This window comes from Acyrthosiphon pisum, chromosome A1 (genome assembly GCF_005508785.2).
Source record: "Acyrthosiphon pisum isolate AL4f chromosome A1, pea_aphid_22Mar2018_4r6ur, whole genome shotgun sequence".
NCBI classification, from domain to species: Eukaryota; Metazoa; Arthropoda; class Insecta; order Hemiptera; family Aphididae; genus Acyrthosiphon; species Acyrthosiphon pisum.
The window spans coordinates 46,870,682-46,894,424 of record NC_042494.1 but is presented as its reverse complement, the minus strand read 5'-3'; the positions used below and the strand labels follow the sequence as shown (position 1 = coordinate 46,894,424).

At 27.8% G+C, this 23,743-nt stretch overlaps 1 protein-coding gene across 11 annotated transcripts in view; it reads left to right on the top strand.

Moving 5' to 3' along the window:
• LOC100167740 (potassium channel subfamily T member 2) overlaps positions 1-23,743 on the top strand; it is a 230,443-nt gene that overhangs the window by 199,540 nt on the left and 7,160 nt on the right. For 6 of the 11 annotated variants that reach the window (XM_029487168.1, XM_029487167.1, XM_029487166.1 and 3 more), the window contains 20 exons: positions 8,453-8,527; positions 8,626-8,709; positions 8,780-8,874; positions 8,943-9,126; positions 9,225-9,389; positions 10,503-10,703; positions 10,768-10,985; positions 11,127-11,276; positions 11,339-11,547; positions 11,643-11,801; positions 11,857-12,007; positions 13,956-14,024; positions 14,191-14,296; positions 15,124-15,368; positions 17,859-17,993; positions 18,250-18,361; positions 19,326-19,511; positions 19,829-19,960; positions 20,111-20,146; positions 20,263-20,337. In XM_029487168.1, coding sequence (XP_029343028.1) covers positions 8,453-8,527; positions 8,626-8,709; positions 8,780-8,874; positions 8,943-9,126; positions 9,225-9,389; positions 10,503-10,703; positions 10,768-10,985; positions 11,127-11,276; positions 11,339-11,547; positions 11,643-11,801; positions 11,857-12,007; positions 13,956-14,024; positions 14,191-14,296; positions 15,124-15,368; positions 17,859-17,993; positions 18,250-18,361; positions 19,326-19,511; positions 19,829-19,960; positions 20,111-20,146; positions 20,263-20,337 — 2,787 coding nt within the window. The remainder of the gene's footprint in view (positions 1-8,452; positions 8,528-8,625; positions 8,710-8,779; positions 8,875-8,942; positions 9,127-9,224; positions 9,390-10,502; positions 10,704-10,767; positions 10,986-11,126; positions 11,277-11,338; positions 11,548-11,642; positions 11,802-11,856; positions 12,008-13,955; positions 14,025-14,190; positions 14,297-15,123; positions 15,369-17,858; positions 17,994-18,249; positions 18,362-19,325; positions 19,512-19,828; positions 19,961-20,110; positions 20,147-20,262; positions 20,338-23,743) is intronic. The other 5 variants (XM_029487174.1, XM_016803295.2, XM_029487173.1 and 2 more) reach the window with 4 other exon arrangements.

Genomic DNA, 23,743 nt, shown 5'->3' with positions numbered 1-23,743 from the left:
TAACAACGTGAATGCAATAGTATAATAATAAACTGGCTTTATTATGTTTAACATTTTCATCAGATCATTGTATCCTTTACTTAAGTTTCTTGGCTCACGATGTACTAAGAAATAAAACTCTAAACCAGCCAAACAGAAACCATTCCGTTGTGATATAAATTTTATCCCTTAGAACATTAAATCATTATACATTATAATTTATAGCATTTATAAGTATAACTGATATGTGATAAATATGTAACAATATATTTATAAAACAATATTGATATTTATGAAAAAATGAATGTTTAGATAATGTTATCATAATTGAGAAAGTTGATAAAATACATATAGAAACCACCAAGTGTGTATAGTATATGTTTCAGGGAGATAACCGTAGATTGTGGCTTTACGATTAAAACAAATCCCAAGAGTAAAGACATCGATAGAAGCGTATGTTGAGAAATAATATAGTGTTAAGGCGTAGTTAAGGTCCGTAACTCCGAAACTTTAATTTTAATCTGTAAAATGTTTGTTTATAAAGTCAAATAACTAATTTTCCTTATACCTAAGTAATAACTATATAAAACTATATAAGCTACTAAACTCTACAAATTAACTATATAAAATTTACGATTTCTATACGTGAATAGAGTGTTTATAAAAGAGTATACAAACCTTTTATAAAAACTTTCCCTTTGTGATAAAACTTAGTTTTAAAGAACTACTTTTATTTATTTTAAATTGACCTCTCTCAAACACAAATTTAGTTCGTCATAAGATCGTAAATTGTGAAGGGTAATTTATTATTTTGTGATTATTTTTTCATGAAACATTTATATTCAAAAAACTCTGCTGTACAGTAGGTTACAAGTGGGTCACTGTATAAGTGGAATTTATTAAATTTTAATTCAATGATATAATATCATTGTACTTATGCGAAAAATGATTCTGAGTGGAGACGGTTTGACTGTCTGGATATTTTATATTGTTATTATTCACTATTTCTAACTGTTTGGTTTTTTCAGTGGCATTAAATTACTATTGAGAAAATTGAAAAATGACGTCTCTAAAGTACTACCTTGATCCAATTTTCTAAAAGATAAGATTCTATAATATGTTGAAATCAAAGCACTCCTTCTGGTAGAAATTTCGTATACAGGATAAAAAAAAAAAATAAAAAAATAATCACTCTTGTAAACCCACTAGCTTCCTCGCTCCGCTCAGAATCTAAAAACAAAATAATTTTGACTAAAATAATTTATAAATTATTATAGTAACTACTGATTTTATATAATATTAATCGATCGAACTTTGGACAATAAATGCAAAAATAATTTAGGAATGGGTACTATATTAATTAATAGTAATAATAACCCAAATCATACTCGGATTTGTATCGTTTCGTCAATCGATGTGAAAAAATAGACTTCACAATAATAATTTTATTATTTTATTAGTGGCTATAATGTGGTGGCTGTATTATGTATACATTGTATATTATATTTTGTATACAAACCGAACGAGTGTTTAGACACTATAATAAGACGCGGCCACAGCAGGCTGGTGTCAAGACGTACAGTAGTCGTGTTTCGTTCTGTGAATGCTAAATGTTATCGGTTTCGCGGCGTTGTTCACAAGTCAAGTCGTTAGAGCCCAACGAGAACAATGTAGGGTCGGAGGCGTAATGAGATATCCGCGAGCGAATCAGAACAGATCAGTGGTTCTAAGCAATAAACACACTTAGCGTGATGTCATACATAGAGAGAACAGAGGAGAAAAAAAACACCGAGAGAAAGACGAGATTGCAGGTCACGCGAAACAGTGCGTATGATTTTCAAACGTCGGCGATGACATGTAAGTACCCACGGTGTATTGAGCCACATTATATATTACAATAATGACATCAACCACGTGGAATCGAATTATTAGAAAATCGGTAAAAACAATTTCTTCGTCCGCCATAGCCACACCACCGCCGCCCGCCGACGAGTCTGTTGCTGCTCGAGCAGTAATTAAATTCACATCGATCCGCGCGTACGGTTAATTTCCGGATAAATTTAATTCACCTCCATTACGATGATAATAATAATAATAATAATAATACACTCGTCTAGTCCTCGCAGCCGCTCCAGTACCTAATTCTCCTCCTGAGCTGCGAATGGCATCGCGAACAGCTTGGTCTCTTTGTAACGTACGTCGCGGTCGTCGTCCCTCCCGGTCATCCGCCACGTGCAGTTTCGACGATTACGTTACCGTAGACCGGGTATGATGTCGTCATTATCGGTGTGACCGTGCGCTATTTTAATGCTCCCCGTGGAATGCACGATAATGAATAATAACTAAAATGCGCAACAAGTATAGGGTACGGGCCTTAATGTGTTTAAAAAAACATTAACATTTGCATTAAATATTATATGCAATAATGTAGCACCACTGATAATTATCACGAGTTGAAAAAAAAAATGTTACTAAATAATATGATTATATTTTTTTTTTGTTCATGGAGAAAACAGAACAAATATTTTTTTTGTTAAATATATTATTTTTACGTGGATTATTTTTTCAAAATTTCGGTTTTTTGATTTTATTAAAAATAAATAATATACAAAAGTACAATGTTATAATATATTAATAACGTTATGCAATACAATTCACAAATAATCTTATTTATTATTTCAGTAAACTCTTTGTATTTTATTTTACTTAAAGCTGAATTACGTGGTTTATTGATATATAAAGACACAAATACAATATAGGTACCCACCTATGCATTAACCATTTTTGAATTTGAAATCCATACCATCAGCGAGAGAAATGCACCTCGAATCGATTTCACCTGTTTACATTCCCAACAAAAATACAAATGTTCAAATGACGAACACCAATGATAACAAAATATACCATACTATTACCAATCATCGTGAATATCAAATTTGGGAAATACATTGAACACCTAGGCAGTTTATAATATGCAAAAAATGACTTGGTGAAATCAATAACTGGACGCGTTTCATAGACATTTTATTACGAATACTTTTTTCGTTCTCACTACGGATATACACGTATAGGCATCTACTTGGCTCGTATCACTAGACGACTTTTCCAGCCTTGAACCCGGTGCGTATATTACAATATATTATATTACTTATATTATAACACTTGTTGTTATTTGTAAGCATATCATTCTAAACCTATAAAATTAATTTTTACATTCCTGCAGCGATAAAGATAATACTGGATATGATTATGTTTCCCTAATATTTTATACTTGGTTTATTGTGTTACTCAGTAATAATGTATTGATTTGCCTGTTTGAATATTTTATGCAATTCTTTATAATTACAAAAATTAATTATTTTTTAGGTTTAATAAAAAAAATCTATCATATTAAATTAAGCAAACAAATTAAATACTTATATAACAAATTAAAACAACGAATTGTCAGCTATTACTTACATCTACCTACATAATTATTTTCAGAACTCAACTCCATTCTATAGACAAATTGTCGTCAAAAAGAAAGTTATAATTTATAACCACTAATGAATAATTGACTTATTTTTAAGATTTTGTTGAATTATACCTCAGAATTTTTTTGAATTATATTAATTTCTATAAGTCTTAAAATAATTAACAGTTAAAACCACAAGAATATTATTATAAATCTATACCTACGTTAACCCTCTAGTCGTTACAATCGTTATATACTAACATACATAATTTATTGACTTATTGTTAATGAAATTATATTACTAATCGATTATATTTATAAATCGTTTTTAAAATTAAATTTTGATTCATTTTTTAAATGTATGTTAAATGTATTAATCGATGTTCAATGGACTAATAAAAATAACCAATTTATATACTAACACACATGTAGATTTCCAGAAACGTAAACACAATTATTGATTTATGAAAAAAAAATATGATCGGCAATTGTACTAGTTTAAAAATCAGTGTTCCGTATAACAACATTGTAAAAGTAACAAGTGTGAGCTTTTGTTTCCATTTTCCTACTCCTGCACAATAATGTTCATTGAAAAGTACAATAAATCATTTATTATACGTCAAAAGTATCTAATGACTAATCTGAAGTTACTTATTTGATAACGCATTTATTAAATTAATAATTAATATTGGTATTTTGATTAATGGTATCGACTAATTCTTGTTTTAAACAAAACACATTGTAGGTACAAGATAAGTATATATCATGATAAACTTACTGATAATACATTCATATTTCCATTTTCCATTTTTTTTATTATCGATATAGATGTCAATTTCAACACATTTTACATAGGTATCTAAAAGTAAAAAATAAAATCGAACAATTATTTATTTAGAGTAATTTCCAGACTAGATTCTATATCGGTGTAAAATATTAAATAACTATTTGAAACTTTTTTAGCAAACCTACAGTTCCAAAAAAAAAAAAAATAAATAAAGTGCCAACAAAAATCAATAAAAATCAATACCAACTATATATAAAAACCAATAAATTTCTTACTCTGCGTACTCTGAAATCTATACGTACACTGCTTAAAAACAAAACTAAAACTAAATTTTCAATTAAAAATGAATACCGACGCTAACGCCGTGTCGTTCTCGGCATTCCATGTATAAGTAAACACGCTTCTATATATTTTATGCACTATGGGCGAATCAATACCCCTGGAGTCATCAGTATCAGGCACTTCAAATGCATAATATAGTTGTTTGATACTTTTCGACTGTTGAGATTCAATTATGCTGTTAAACTACGATTTAATAATATACGTCATACACAACATTGAATTGTAGGTATATACATTTTGTATCGATAGTACAAATGCATATTTTAGATAATCGCCGTGATGAAAATATAAATTGATTGGTTTTCGCGGAAGTGTGAACATATTATTTTGGTCGTATGAAAATAGGCACGCATTTAATTTGAAGTATGTAGTATATTCAGGCTACATTCATTGATGTGTCGAGGGAATTTATTAAATATTGTTTTTAATGAGAAATTTATTTGCAATTTCGCTATGCAAGTTGCAAAGTGATTAATAAAGTGTCATATACAAAGTAACATGATATTGTATGAATATGAAATTGTGCTTATCACAAATAACGTTATGTAGCTAATATTATAATATATTATTATTTAATTGTAATGTTTATTTTATAAAAAAATGTTTTATTTTGAGTACATATAAATTAAGATACTACTCGAATTTTTTCTTTAATTTATTATAAAATTCATACAAAATTCCAAGAGAGTTTCTATAGTATTCTACAATTACTAAAATTATATTTTTTAAATTTGTCTATGATAATGTATCTATATGCCGTACAACCGTGTTGATAAAAATAATATACCTTTGGGATCGACTACAAAACCCTACTGTTGCTTCATTACCCTCGACGCGTAATAGTAGAGTAGAGTAGGTACATAATGATATTATAGTCATTATGAATATTCAATGGTTTATTATTGCATTGCAAAACAATTCTGCTTAAAACTCTGATTTTAAACGTGTTTGTATAGGGCAATTAACTTAATTAACTTTACTAAAGCGAGCTCCAATTAAAATCAGTTTTTAAAGGCAGTAATTTGAAATCGCTTTCAAGTCAAAATAATAGTATGGCTCCACTTTAATGTGAAACTAGTAAACAACACCAAACTCCTTCTACTCTATTATTACGACTTATTACGAAAGTAGTTCAATATTAGTTTCTTCAATGGAATAATGTAAAAATGAATATTATATTAAACGATTAAAACGTAATATAATATTACATTTACTACGTCATTGTACATTGGATATTTACTTCTTCAATATTCTATAGTTTTTTTATATTATGTGTCTTTTAATTCTGATATTTTTTATGGAATCCAAAATGTATTTAAAAATGTATATCAGTATAGTTTACATAAATATTAAAAAAAAATCATTTTATAACTTCATATTGTATGTGTTTTATGATAATAGAAGTTCTTGATTAATTTTGTATTACAATTAATCAAATTTAAAATGTTATAAGTTTATAACCTGAAGATCTAGGTAATATTATACACAAATTTAAATTTATATATTTTTATGATTGTAAATTATAGATTTTTTGGTGAGCGTGTTTCTTATGTAGTATTTTATTCTTAAAATGTATTCGAATGATATATTTCAGTTATGTATATGGTATATCTAAAACAAAATATTATTAATATTAATGTTTTTCTTCTTCCGTTACGAAGAAGCTATTATATTATTTACATATATTTTGTTAACTGTATATGTTGACATTGAACCTCTACAGTATATACCATACCTACTTTATTCTTCCACTAGAACAATATTGTTTTAAGTGCTGTAAGCTTTCGGAAATATACACGTCATGTAAATTTGTTTATAATTCAAAATTTAATAATTAATTGTTTTTATTAAAATTATTACACGATTTACATTTTTAACTATTTCATAAACGTTGTCTTGTCTACATTTAAAATAAGTAGAATTTCATACAGATTTTCAACAATATAATATTCAATAGTTATAAATAGCTAATTATTAGCTATAATGCAGCATCATACTGAACTAAAATAATATCCCTTTTATTAATCCCTTCAAAACGATCCCATTTTTACATAAACCGGACTTTTAAATTTCACCAGTAAAGTATCATCGTAGGAAATTACCATTAAATAGTCAAAACATGACCGGTCAAAGTATAAAAATAATATAAAAAATTCTTAAGATTTCTTCCTAAGGTTTAAATTTTAAAAAATGTGAGCTTATAAATAAGATAAGTCAAATACTTACAAAATTACTTTAACATAAAAGTTTCAAATAGTTTAATTTCTTTGAAAGAATTTAAATTACAAAGATTGACTTTGAAAATGAGTGTAGCACGTTAAGCACACTGAAGGATAATCTTGTGAGAGTACAACGTTTCGATAGAGTAAAAGAAATGGTTATATAAATATTAATTCAGATTACTTTAATTATTTACCTGTTTCAAACGTTTACTTTCGTAAGTACTCTGATTGGATAGAAATACTTAGTTCGACATTATTTTGTCTATATATAATTATTTATAACTAACTTTACTATAATATATTATTTAACTCATATATTGCATATTATTGTACCTTTAATAATAATACATGAGTGGGTATGAAAATTCCTTCTTTCGTAAATCGGTTTCTATATCAAAATTCAAACAATGATCCGTTAATATTTTCCAAACGAAAATACTATTAAATATTCTCAACAGAGAGCATTTTTATGTTTAAAGCAAAAAAAAAGAAAGAGGGAAAATGTAGAAGGGTAGAGTAGGTAAGTGGCAGGTAATCCACGAAAAGTGGCCTGATTCTGCTCATTTAGAATGCCAGCCAGGCGTCATACATATTATTCAGATGGTCTCGAAGACCCGAGACGGTCTCTCGTAGTAGACTACGCTATTAACGGCAATTTGCGTAACTCAACTATGGTGCGTGCACGATAGGTACTTACGTGTGAATTGAGTATCAGCCGTTAATATTTCACATTGACTTGAGTGTAATGTGGAGAATAAACTTATTTGGTACTTACGGGTGTTGTACCAACACATACAACAAAAATAATATTATGTTGTAATAAACATGATTATAATTTATTTAAATAACCAGTATTTATAGAACAAAGTCGTGACCTATATTTTCGGTTCATAACATATTATCGATATTGATTATTTTTGTTACTATGAAGACATTATTAAAACGTCGATGGAATAATAAATATATCCAAATAAAAAGGCGTTATTATAATACACCTTTTATTTTAGTACACATGTAAAAATGTCTAAAACTTGATATTTTTCACAGCTATAATGTATAGGTACTTACCATTATAAACACAAAAATAATATTGGGTTATGGGGACCGTTATAAATGGTGAATGGTTTTTTCACATTATAATTAAAAAATGTATTAAACATAAAATTAATTACTACAATTATTATAATTTTGAATGGTTTTAATTAAAAACGTCACAAAAAATACTTTATTAAAATGCTTAGAATATATTTTTTTTTTTATTATTATTATTATAAATAAAAGGCCTCGACTGCATTGATCATTGGCCTCTATTCGTGTGTTACTTATTAATATATTATGGCTTTTTGGTACATCATATAGATAAGTTATTTTTTTATATGACATCAAAATAAATAATTAAATACAATCAAAAACTAAAAATAAATAGATGTGTACATTTTGATTTTTTTCTGATTGTATGGTTTTGTATAAACTGATGTCTTTGAGAAATTTCAGTAGATTATAGATGTTTAGAGGTTAATTGTTGAGGCATTCGGAGAGGTTATTTGGGATTTTGGGAAATTATATTTTTACCTTTCTTCATTAAATTGACGATATTCTAGTGGTAGAGCTTAGTATATTATTGGATAAGCTAAATAAGTACCATTATATGTTTTTTTTTAATTTCAGGGAAATGTAATGCAACAACTACTATCATTCCACTTCCTTTTAGAGTTGATCACAACTGTACCTTTTATTTTCACAGTTAGTATTTATTATTTATTACGTACTTATATAGTATTTATTATTCGTTATTTATGACGGATCAGTCAATAACGCAACTGTATAATATTATTTTACAGATTTTCCAACCAACATTGATCAATCTATTCATACCAGTGTTTCTAAACTGTTGGTTGGCGAAAAAATCCTTAGAAAATATGTTTGTCAGTGAATATTATACAATTTATCGTTAACAATGTTAGTACGTTTTCGTTTTGGCAAATTATGTTTCAGAACGATCTTCACCGTGCCATGCAAAAATCTCAATCAGCACTGTCCCAGCAGTTGATGATACTTTCAGCCACTCTTCTCTGTTTAGTATTTACTAGGTGAGTTCTCAGTTGTAATCACAGGCCAGATAGTAAAAATCGCTTATGACCATGTTGACTGTGTATAGTGTATGTGGTATTCAGCATTTCCAAAGAGCTGGCCATCGGCATCTGAGTCTCTTCCAGGCTACTTATTATGTGGTGGTCACATTTTCTACGGTCGGATACGGTGACTTTGTGCCAGACATTTGGCCTTCTCAGCTCTATATGGTTGTCATGATATGCATAGCACTCATCGTTCTTCCAACACAAGTAACATTTGAGCACATTCAGTAAAATTCAATTTTAATGTTCTAATAAATTTAATTGTAATTAATATATTATATTGTGTTTGTTGTCTTAACTCATAGTTCGAACAGTTGGCGTTCACATGGATGGAGAGACAGAAACTTGGTGGTTCTTATTCATCTCATAGAGCACATTCTGAAAAACATGTAGTCGTCTGTAGTACAACTCTTCAAGCTGACACAATTATGGATTTTCTTAATGAATTTTACGCACATCCATTACTTCAAGTTGGTGTATAGTCATAATATTAATCGGCTCTAGTTTTAATTAAAAATCCATAGAAATAGCTACATTATATGTACCTGTATAATATGTAGTATAATATATTAGCTACATTTCTAAAGTTTTAAGCTTGAAGGTGGGAAATTTAATTTGTTGAACTGCTAAACAATAATGAAGAGTAATATCTACTGTCACGGCGAAAGTTAGAATAAAATAAAATCCTACATTGTTATACGTTTTAATAAATTGTCCTATTACAAATAGTAATCACGGTCCGATTAAAACCAAAACTAAATGTTTTCTATCGTATTTATATGTTTAGTTTTGATATACATATTTATGTAAATGCGGTTTAATAGCACACGTTGTTTGGTAGTCACGATTTTTTTTATACACTTAGGTAGGTATATAAAAAAACGATACATCTTATTCAATTTATATAAAAAGCATAATGTTATTATTAATAATATCCAATTACGATTACTTCATTATTTTAGTGTGAGATTTTAATGATTAAAATTATGTACATTCAGGATTTTCTGGCTAATTTTAATTTCATCAATACACAAACACAATTTATTAACACGGACTATTGCAGATCCACTCCACATTTGTGAACGATACAAATTTATCCTAAAATTAAATTGTTTAGTTCAATATACTTCAAAATAAAATATACGTTAGACTTTGTTGATCTAGTTCAATTATTTATGTATCTAATGATATTATAATATAATTATATGAATGGCGGTCGACCATAAAAGTTGGTTAAAATGCACTTCTTTGACATTTTTTTTATAAAAAAAAAGACTTCGTTTAAAAAAAGTAGGTAATTTATTTAGATAACCTGTTCATCGTAAAAACTAAATATGCATACATTTGTGGTACAACTTGTATTTGTTTTTCAAATCAAGTTTTTCAGCAATGGATTTGGAAGTTTGAAACTAAGTGTTAGGTCTTACAAGCGTACAAAGCAATTAAACAGTCTTACTAGGTATGTGCTTCAAAAACAAAAAGTTTGTGAAATAAAGTGACTTATTGATTTATAGAATTGTGATTTATTACAACGTATTATATTGCTTATTTATACAAACTTTTTTATTAAATATTATTATCAGGACTATTTTGTGGTCCTATTATCACCAATGGAACTTGACACCACAATGAGAATGATTCTCCAAGTACCTATTTGGGCACAAAGAGTTATTTATATTCAAGGGTCGTGTTTGAAAGATGGAGATCTGTCCAGAGCTAGAATGAGTGACGCTAAAGCTTGTTTTGTTTTGGCTGCCAGAAATTATGCTGACAAAACTGCTGCAGTAAATATTTTCCATTAATTAATTTATTAAAAATAAAATTATAACTCATGCTAAATATTAAAAGGACGAACACACAATCCTACGTTCGTGGGCGGTCAAGGACTATGCTCCGACTGTTCCCCAATATGTTCAAATATTTCGACCAGAAAATAAATTACACGTGAAATTTGCTGAGTTTGTTGTATGTGAGGATGAGCTTAAATATGCTCTTCTTGCTAATAACTGCACATGCCCTGGAGCATCAACACTTGTAACACTTCTACTGCATACAAGTAGAGGACAGTATGTACTACTTTGATAATAATAAAAAAAAAAACCGTTTTTAGTAATCCATAGTGACTGCCTCTTACGACAACTTTACAATAATGGTCTCACTGTGAAATGTAGTAACTGCTAAGTAAAATTTGTATACCTTTTGCACAGGGAAGGTCAGACTTCGCCTGAGGAATGGCATAGGCTGTATGGCAGATGTTCAGGAAATGAAATCTACCACATACTTTTAGGAGACAGTAGATTTTTCGGTGAATACGAAGGCAAAAGTTTCACATATGCAAGTTTTCATTCACATCGAAAGTACATTACCACAATCAATATAAAATTTAAACCGAAATTATAATAATTCACTTAAATCTCAGGTTTGGTGTATCATTAGTGGGCGTGCGGCCGGCCGATTTACCTGAGTTTTATGAAGACACAATACTTTTAAATCCTGGGCCTAGGCATATAATGAAGAAATCCGATATATGTTATTACATTAGCGTTAATAAGGAAGAAAATTCATCGTTTGTTGTTTCAAATAATGGTTCTGCGCCCTCAAAACATCTTGATAGTATGTTAAACAATGGTGAGTTGATAATATCATTTACATTTTATCAGTACTAACTAGTTTATGTACATACAATATATAGTATCTTAATTTATAATGTATTTCGATTTCAGATAAGCCCACTGAAGTTCAAAAAACTATTAGAGAAAGTTACACGTTCCAAAACAAACAAACAGAAGAACCGACAATCGTAGGTAATCATTTGAATATCCCAAAGCCAATGGATATGAACCCGAATTTATTGAGCCCTGAAGTGTTGGGTCAAAGAAGAGGTGATGTCGATCAACTAAATGTATAGAGGAAAGAATCAAACTATTCTGTGTTTAGGTAGTCGCCGTCCAAGTATATTACCAGTCGCTGAAAATATAACAGGTTCGTCATTAAACATATCTGTACCTCCCCCAGAAGAAGATGGAGACGAAAGCGAAGATGAACTCGAAGATGAGGTTCCATGGAGATCGCCGAGTGAAAAGATAGCGTAAGGATATACAAAATAAAATAAGTTACAAATATATAATATATTTTATAATTTTCATGCATTTTGATTTTGTGTGGTTGTTAGTATGCGCTGTATTCATGCTTGAGGGTGATTACCTACTGATTTGAATAATATAACTGACCGAATATTGATGAGTTCTGAAATTAAAATTCACAGTTAACATATGACTATTATATTGAACCAATATATTGGAGTTAAATATTTTTCATTTGTAGTTTTGATTGGTTCAAAAAAAAAAAAAGTAATATAACAAGCTGATTCATACAATCAAAAATACAATTTCAAAAGTAGTTTAGTACTATAGAAGTTTATAATTTAGTTGCAAATGTAAACATTATCTCAGTAAATAAGTTTAATAAATTCTTGTATAAGGTATATAAAGTTTGATGAACCCATTGAAATAATATAGTAAAAATTCCTTATCTTTATTTTTTTTTCGACTGAACAAAATAAAGTGTCCCTGGTGTATAAAAAATATAGTGGTAGAAAAAATCTGGAAGAAAATATTTTTATGTTCCTTATTATACTTTTAAAACAAATATTTTAAAATACTCTGAAGCCGAAAAAAAAACTTAGAATACATAAGGTCCATACAACCTACATCAAATATACAAGGGATTATTAATTTAAGTCATTAGGCACATAAAGTTTCTTGGCGGTATACAGTTATTAATATTTCCAACATTTTGATAAATAATAAAATTGCATCTTATATTCAATTTTTAACAATGTTTCAATTAAGTTGTAGTTTTAACGTTTTTCTAATAGACGCATTCGAGTTAATGTGAATTTATTACATTAAATATCAAACTATAATAATATTATATATAAAATAAATTTAAGTACTTAAAAACGGAATAAAATCGTATAATATGATATATAATTATTTCCCTGCTTTTAGTTTCTCCTTATCATATTTTTAACTAAAAGCAAGGGTTGTAATAATATAATAAATTATCAAAATAGAAAAAGTGCATTTTTGTACTTATTGTAAATATTATTTAGTTTAAAAACAAAAGGTAAGAAAACTAAGTTAACATTAAAAGTATTGTGTGACAAATGTACTATAATAATGAAAAAACTAGTCATTAACCGTTGGTGTAACATAATATGCAAAGGATAAAGACAAGTTAATGTTTATTAGTTTTACATATATTTTCAACATTGTTTAATAGCTTTGCCAGTATTTATTAATAATGTCTACTAAATTGTTTTTGTCAAAAATATCAACTTTGACACTTTGACAGTAACACAATTATTTTGTACATAGGTATAGCATAATAATTATAATCACATCACGTTTTTTAAATAATATGATATGACATGGGATATTTGTGCAACTGTTTTTTCTTATAGTTTATAGTATAAATTCGTTATTTTTTAATACATATTATATTTTAAATTAATTATTTCATAATATACCAGCAATAAGCATTTACGCAATGGAATCAGAATGGTAGACAATATGTGTTAACATATATATAAACATTATTGCTGAACATTTAAGCATATACCTAATGATAAGACTTCTACATTTTTATTTTAACAAAAATAATACAACGCGGCCGATTCCTAAATCTGATTGCAATATTTATCAAAACTTTTTTGAATTTATTCTATTTTTTAGTATTTTATCTATCGCTTACGAAACGCAGTCAAGATCACAACATATTTGAATGACATATTATATTGACATTTAAAAAATAAACACATTATCAATAGATACATAATACAGGTCATACAACATTCATTATTGAACTCGCTATTTTTTGAACTCAAAAGTAATATTTAAAAATAAAAAATAATATCTCACCTTATCTTTTTCTATATTATATTTTAGGCAGATTAAACCTTTGCCTTAGTAATATTTTGCATGTCGATTTCGTTTGTACATTGTTTTTTTTTCGCATGTTTGTTAAAAACTCAGATTCCGCGTTACAGCGGATGGCGAGGAAGACGTTTACACACAGCCTGTTTGGCATGCTGAGTGGACCAGGCAAGTGTTTATGCAACGTGATGCCATTCTGTTAAATAAAAATTTAAAACCGTCGACCCAAAACATCATAAATGTAAAACGTGTTATTTTTCGGTTACACGTTTTTTTTTTTTATTTAATTTTTAATTTTACTATTTTTATTATTTATTTATTTTTATTTATATAGAATAGTCAAAGGATTCCCACCAGTGTCACCGTACATAGGAGTCAGTCCTACATTGTGTTATTTATTAAAAGAAAAAAAACCGCTGTGTTGTCTACAGCTCGCCCAGGTAAATATTATTTTTCTATGACACATACACGTTTATTATTATATTTCTACCGTTCGTTATTTAATGTATAAGTTTAGATTTATCATACGCGTATTGTGTCGCGTATCATACTAGTCTGATAATTATTAAGTTTTATGGAAAGTCAAATTTATTTGAAAAATACTAAGCGTATCATTTTGAACCCAAAATATAACCATTGCGATTTTAGTAGGGACAAAATGTTAGAAGTCAATGATAGTGGTGGTACAATATCGTCCAATATAATGTATACCCTTTTATAAATTATAATATTATTAAAGCTCTGTAATATTTTTTTTTACTAGGTAAGAACTATCTTAAACTATGCTGTTATACAAAAATGTTAATTTTTATTTTCGATGTTTGTTGTTTAATACATAAAGTTTCATTAATTAAACTAAGATAATTTGTAAACCACGAATTTGGAAACTATTTTTTTAGTATATCATAAAACAGTGAACAGTGTACCTACATTATTCTTATAAAATAATAAGTTTCCGATTATTCTGAATTCTAATTGCTAAATTACTTAAACTGAAATATATTATTATTAAATTATTTTACCAAAAATAAAGTTAGGGCTAAAAATAAAATTAAGTACCAGGTATAGTATATACTTTTATATACTATAATAATTCTTTTAATTTATTCTTTTATATTTTATTTAGCATCATAAAAAAAATTTTATAAAAATTACATATGTACAATTATTAAATGGTATATCATCAATTAGTTAACCAGACACTTATACTGTATGCACAATTATCGAAACAAAATCAATAAATTTAATAACATTTTAATAATGACAGGTATGTGAACATTGTTCTTACCGAAACGCCAATGACTACAATTGGCAAAATAAAACCATAATTTTAGCTGCCGATTACGCATCTAATGGAATTTACAACTTTATCATACCATTGAGGGCACACTTTCATCCAAAAACGTCGTTAAATCCGATCATCATACTATTAGAACGACGTCCAGATATTGCGTTTCTAGACGCCATTTCATACTTCCCACTTGTTTACTGGATGTTGGGATCCATAGATTGGTAAGACTGTTTAACAATAATAAGCATAGAATGAAAAAAAATTAATAAAATGTCCAAAATATCCAAAATATTTTGCAGTATTTAAAAATGTAATGTACAGGAGGCCAGTCAAACCTACAGACCTATCGACTGGGCCACATAAAAACGCCCTTTGAAAAACAAATAATTTTTTTGCAACAAATGCTTGCTGGAAAACTACATAATAATGTATAATATACCAAATTTATCTCTCTCCGACACAGTGCGACTCAAATGAAAACCGTATTTTTGTTTTTTGCTTTTTATTTTCATTTAATTGTCCAATAATCCTGGTGTGCCGAGGGCCGCAAAAATAAAGAGTCGAATGCCGCGCATTTGACATTCCTGATGTGTAGTGTATTAATGTACATTGTACATGACCCCTTTGCTTATACGTACTGTAAATTGTGTCATAAATCAGTTAAACTAGTATGAGATACCCCGTGAAGATAAATAAAACATTTAAGTAATAAATATATATACCTATACATATATGAGATACTCGCATGTCGTCATATATATTATATGATATTATATAGTAAAATAGTATATAATATTATTGTACACTGTTGAGCTCTGGAAAAAATGATTTCAAAAAAACTTATTATTATAATATATATTATGTTTGCCGTATCTGATACTGACAGGATATTCAATACGTGCATAATCTGACAGCTTGATGAATTATTGATAAACAAACTTACTAGTGTAGGTACCTATTTGTTGTAATATATTATAGGTGAATGGATGTATTATAAAAGGATAAAAAAAAAGTATCTTAAAACGTATATGAATGCCATAGGTGAATATAAAGTAAATACGATTCAATAAGTATAAATCGTATACCTAATAGTTTTATTCAAACAAGTAATATATTAATAGGTATTACATTGACGAGCGACTTGTCACAGGTATGGGATGGATATTACTTAATTTGAGATCAAGACTATAGAAAAGTATTTAGTTCACAAAAGAAACAAAAATTCAATCAAATTGATATTTTTACAGTATTTATGTACAAACTATGCGTCCGCCAATATTTACTGAGCTTGGAAGTTGCAAGTCTTGTATATTATTTTATATGCTATCGACTTATAGCAGACCAAGCTAGACATCTGAGCCATACAATGGTCAGGTCAAAAAACGAATATTTAAAATCCATGTACTTTGCATATTATTTTGTCATTTTCAGGGAAAAAGTGCATATTATATGCATATTTAATATTTTCTAAAAATAAATGATCTTTTTCTTTCATAAGCTGTGTATTTGAATAATAATATTGAATATATAACTCAATATGATTTAATATAATATGTAGGTATTTATTGACTATTGTTATTGTCGCAGTCGACTATTAATTTATCGACAACGGTGCGATGCGTATCTTATATCTATAGTACTAATATTTCGGTTTACTATCTTTTCGAATACATTTTTAACTATTTTTATTAGTTAAATAAAATATCTAAATAACATACAGTTTTCCGTCATATTTTAAATATTATAAATTTATTTTTTTCAAATTTTACTTATCTTTTAGTTCAAATTAATAACATCATAAAATTATTTTTTTAAAGTATTGCATTTTTATGAATATTTATCAGACATTTTTGTATATTTGACATATTTTCATGCATAATTTAAAATTTTTTTCGTGCATATTTATATGCATAATTACATGCATATTCTCCTTTTTTAATCTCTTATATAGCTTCTAAGCCCTATTTATACTATAGCCCACTTGTTCAAGAATATTATGTTATCATTTTTAATTTAAAAGCTACTGTTATCAAATGTTGACGACCAAGAAGCAATAACGAAGAATTTTTTGTTGATCAGACACAGACATATCGGTATTTAATACGAAACCATACAAAATTTGCTTTTGGTTTTGCGATTGATAAATAATTTATAGAATATAGACCCGAAATAATAATATGTTATCTTGTATTCTTGTATTAATCAAAATACCTATCATTTAACATTATTTTAACATCCTCCCAATTTTTAACGAACCCTAATACCATAATAATTGAAATAATATCTTTATTAGCTCAAGTTAGTACTTATTACCTATCCGGAAAATAAGTAAACATAAAATCCATCAATCGTGTAATATCTTAATTTGATTGAATACGAAAAAACACGCAGCATTGCATAAATTAATCCGCACAATATAATTTAGCGAAGCAATGTGTTATGTTATGTAAATTTAATAAAAATGGCAAAATTAATTTTAAAGTTTTTAAAAATATATGGTATGTGATATTAAACGTGTACGTACGTTTTAAATAACAATAATTATCATAATGTGTCAGACATTTTCTGAGAACTAGTGTTTCAGATTGAGAAATACATGTAATAGTGTATAATTAAATTATACTCACTTGTACTGTTTACATAAAATTTACCGTGTTATTCTGCAGAATATTTATACGAGTTATTTATAGTTACAATAATATGATTTTCAGTTTGGATGATCTCTTGAGGGCTGGAATATTATTAGCAGAAAACGTAGTGGTGGTAAATAAAGAACTATCAAATTCAGCTGAAGAGGAAACATTAGCAGACTGTAATACCATTGTAGCAGTCCAAACAATGTTTAAGTAAGTATTTTGCCCTTGGAAAACATTAATATTTCAAAGTAATTTCTTAGGTATACTACAGAAACTTGTTTCAGTTATATCAAACTGTTTTTGATCGTTCAATAATATATGTACATTACACATATCCAATTTAGAAATTGACTATAAAAACTTTATTTTTATTGAATGCATAAAGTTGATATAAGCATGATGCGGATATACCTAAATAATATATTTAACATTATATGTAATATAATGATTTGAAATACAAATATAGGTTCTTTCCCAACATTCGTAGTATAACTGAGTTATCTCAATCATCCAATATGAGATTTATGCAATTCAGAGCACAAGACACCTATGCGCTGCACTTATCAAAAATGGAAAAAGTAAGTACGATTTTCTTCGAATTATGAAAAAAGGCATAATGCCATGCAGTCGATATACATTGCAAACTTTCAAATTATAAAATTGAGGTCACTGTTACCCATTATGTATGTTTTTTACCGTTATCTGTTGTACAAATATCTGATACATTGTGTGTGATATGCAAATACTTTTAATATTTTTTAAACATTAGTATAATAATTATTTAAAGTGTTAATCATCATCAATTGAACATTATCAGCGTTCATACAATAACAAAATTAACATATTATGTTAATTATGTAACTTACCTGAATTAATTTATGACTGATTATAATATAATTATTTTGATAATCTTTATTATGTGACTGCATGAACTGAGCACGTAAACATTTTCACTTGTCTAAATATGTTCACACACAACTCTCAGTAAGCTCATTATTTTATGTTTAAGATTACTATAATACAGTAAAAGGTGGGGCATTTAATCGGTGCAGAGTATTAAAATAATACATTTGAAAGTTATTTTAAGACACTGTATTTTAAAATCATATTATTCTGAAACGAACTCTGTCAATTAACCTTTTAAACGACGCTTTTTTAACATTGAAAGTTGATAACAAAAATTATTAAATTAATAAACATTTTAAAAATATAGGTACTTATTTATGATAGTAATGATCTTAACTCAAAAATTAAAGTCCGCAAAATTGAAATTTTTAAATTTATATTTACATACCTACACTTACGTGTAAATACACATAGTTTCCAGTCTTACGTTTCACATTAATAAATAAAAGCGATGCTAATATAAATTATGAAGACAAAATATAACTGAATACTGCTACATTGTATATTATTTTAAATATATAAAACCCGTACGTTATGCATATAACTAAGTAAAATGTTTTGAAGGTATAATTCGAATTTATTGTAATATTAGTGTAACAACATTTGTTGATTTATGTTTTTTTTTCAAATATATAGCATGAAAAAGAAAGAGGCTCACACATATCTTACATGTTCCGACTGCCATTTGCGGCTGGTTCTGTATTCAGTGCCAGCATGTTAGATACACTGTTATACCAAGCATTTGTAAAAGATTATGTCATAACTTTTGTAAGATTACTGTTGGGCGTAGACCAGGCTCCTGGTTCTGGTTTCCTAACCTCGGTAAGTACCCGTTACCAAAGAAATTTTCCTAATTTAATTGTTGTACGTATTCTCAAGCCTTAATATTAATTAATTTAAAATACAAACAATAATAAACATACCTATGATAATTTACGAAATTAAGATTTACAAACATTATACATGTATACATAGAATAGGTACTGAATCCGATGACTTACCTAGCTCATAAATTAGGCTATTTGTATATTTTAATTCCATATAGAGTAATTTATACTAATTTAAGGTAGACAAACCATGTATACCATACTAACATAACCATCTAAACATCGTAAACATCAATGTTTTTATATATATAGATGAAAATTACAAAAGAAGATATGTGGATACGAACATACGGTCGTCTTTACCAAAAATTGTGTTCTACTACTTGTGAGATACCTTTAGGCATTTACAGAACTCAAGATTTGTCGAACATAGAATCACCACCGGTATGTGCAATTTACTCAATTACCTAATACTAGTAGATTTTTCAATAATTTGTTTGATATTTATACTAATTTCTTCACTGAATGCCAACCAATGTACACGTTGAGACTATCAACTTTCTAATTACCAGTTTATTCTTCTGTAACTTACAGGATGCATGTGGTACAGACTGCGATAAAATATCTGAGGTATGCATCTATAACTAACATCTATCAATCATTATGTATATTTATTTCACTAATGCTTTGTATTCTCACTATTGGTCCTAAATTCATATCGCTGGCTTATTATTTCCTAAACATAGGGTTCGGATCACGAAGCTTACATGCCCATTCCAACTAACTGTCTGCCTAATTGCCACAGGAACCAAAATTCTGTAGTGAGTACTTCAGTAAATAGTAATAAATAATAATAAATTAGCAGAGTTTTAAAAAATATAACAAGAAATTCATTTTTAACATAAACTAGAAAACATCCAAGGAAATGACTTATTATAATAAATTAACTATAATAATATACTTACTTTTTCATGGAAATCTATTTTAATTGAGCATCAACGTAGGCACTAAAAGTTCAATTTAATTACCTAATAAACAAAACTTCACATTTTAACGAATGGAAGTTAAACTATAAAAAGCACTTGAAATGTCAATTAGAGAGGTATGTTAAAATGAATAAATGGAAAATACAACACAAACTTTATAGTCGCAACATGAATTTAAATATTATTTTCTATCATAATTTAAAATTCTAAGAGTAAAAAGATACGACAACAAATGTCACTGGTGTTTGATTTACCTATATAATACCTATGTATTTTCTTATGTAGTTCAAATCATAAAAAAAATTAAAAATATTATGTATGTATGTGTTCTATAGACAAAAATAAATAATCAGATCTGTTAACTGTTTGACCTATTTGACTTGTTTAACATAAATTCATAACATTACCCAAATCCTATATAAAATAAAAATATGTCTCTTTATTCAATTTGTGAGAAACGTAATCCAGCTTTATATTCTTAGTACCTATATAATATTATTATATTTAGAATTATATTTCACAAAATGTTAAATTAGTTGATTTTGGAAGTCACAAGGTATATTGAATATTGGAAAACAATAAGTAATGCATGTCATAAACTTTTTTTAATGCATATTATTAAGGATTGCTTGATTCATAGTATGCATTATAACTAACATAATATTAATCTTCATAACAAATCAAATACAATCGCATAATATAACTATTCGATATTTTTTTACATATTATTCTGTATTTGAAATCTTATCTCGATTGTGCTTTATGTATACGGTTGCGCTAAAATGTTATACTATTTATTATAGTACTTAGATAGAATATTGAGTTGACAAATAGAAGTATTTAAATGTAATAAAAAACTGTAAATTATTTTTAAATTCTACATTTTTGTATTTATTCATACACTGCAAGTTGATATTGATAAACATACTATTTGTCAATAATTCACATTCAGTTGATAGCGTGAAAATAATTACTTGTCAACATCAATTGAGCGAGACAATTTTTAGTGTGCAATTCAAAACTAAAACTTTTTTTTTTAATCATATATATAAATATCTGTTATATTTAAATTGTATAAAAAGTGAAAGAGACACGTAGAAATGTTAGTAGATGAATTTTACATGCGTCACACATAATTTTTGCCTTCAATTTTAATTAAAATTAACTCAAATATCTTCTTCTTCTTCTTTTCTTTCGCCCTCCTTCCGCCACTCAAAGGTGTGACAATTAATCAATACAATTTAATTATTATATTTGATCGAGTAACATTAACTTGCTGATTAGTGATAATTTAATATTTTATAAAAAGTAGGTCAAAAATGGAGAAAAACTAAAAAAAAGTGGATAAGTGGATATCGCTCTGCTGTACAATAGGTTACAAGTGAGTCACTGTAATGGATGGTATTACATTTGAATTCAATGATATAATATCATAGCATACGAAAAACGATTCTGAGCGGATATGGTTTGTCAGTCTAGAATATTTTATATTATTATGACTTATTGTAAATAAACATCATTGTAAAACCAATACATTCATCGCTCCACTCAGAATCTAAAATAGTCCAGAAGGAATTATTTGCTCTATTTCCATTTTTCAGTTTTCTATACATTATCAACAAATCCCAAACAATGAATAGCCCGACAAAAGAAATAATATTGTCACCATATTGACCACCAGCTATTCACACGGACCTAATTTTTGAATTATTTTCAATATCAGTAAAATGTGTATTTAAACATCAATATTTTCTTAATTTACTAAAAAATATACAAACCCAACATAATAAAATTGTTAATTATGTATTTAAAACAGAATAAAAAACACATATTAGTATTCAATATTATAAAATAGTACAAAAGAAAAATATGCATGGGAAATCAAAATAAAACCCTTTCATTATAGGTACTTAGTAATCTCTAAAACTTTTTTTAGTAGAAATTTAAAGTGTTAGACACGTTTCTCGTTTTGGTAATCGTTGTAAATGGCAGTGTAGTACATTTTTTTTTTGTAAATTAGAAATCGATGGTAAAAATCATATTTTAAGTAAATTTCTGAATAAAACTCAGATTACCAAAGTCTACGATGACTATATTAACGAGTTGATAAGTTTGAGTTAAGTTACTTTTAACGAAGCTATACATCACGAGTTACCTTTTTTAAGAAGTAACTTTTAACTTAGGGAGTTAAATATTTGTCCATGTTATGCAGTAACTTGTTAGTTGATTAATTTTATTGTCACGTTAAGATTTTTAATAATATTAGCTTTTATAAAATTTAAAATATTTTTTAATTCATATATATAGGTATGCAACTGATAAATTATACTGTTGAAGTGTTTTTCACTATTTCATTACTTTATAATAGTAATTAAATAATGTAAATAAATACAATATATGTGAAATGAGTAAATAAGGTATAGATAGGGTATATTTTTTTTTTTTTTTTTTATTTAAAATATAATTACAATCTATACAACAATTTAGTACAATAAGTAATTTAGATAAAGTATTTACATATCGAGTATAATAGATGGGGGAGGGCACTCAGTAGTGCCACCCGACAGATTAAATTAGAAGGTCTCTAGGCCAGGAGCGTTTTAAACGTCTCTGGGGGTTGTCAGGGATTGTTAGAGAAGATATGCGTTTTATTAATGGATTGTAGTGTTGGATTAACTTGGAATGGAAGGAGACGTAGTGAGACTTTGTTAATTGAGAGAGCGATGGAATACTTAGATCTTTGTGGAAATTATTATTTGAGACAAACCATGGAGCAGAGACAATTTGCCTCAGACAGATAGACTGGAATGCCTGGATTGTTCTCGTGTTGGAGGGTTTGGAAGTGCCCCAAATCTGGATGCCATAGGACCAAACAGGTCTGATAATGGTTTTGTATATTAATAGTTTATTTTTTAATGATGTCTTGGATCTAAGAAGTGGGCGGAGTAAATGGAGTCTGGAGTTGACTGTTTTTCTTTTTATTTTAAGGTGTTGGGCCCATGTGAGGCGCCTGTCAAAGATCAAACCTAGGTATCTTATTGTCGGGGTGATTGGGATTTGGTTATTATTAAACGATACAGAGGGGCAGTCACCTGGTCTAAGAGAGAAAGTGATGAAGGATGATTTAGCTTCGTTAGTTTTGATCTTCCAGCGGTTTGACCATAGTTGAATCAAGTTGAGATGATTTTTGTAGCCGGAGAGATACTACCTGGGGGGTCATGGGTTAGAAGCCAGGATAATC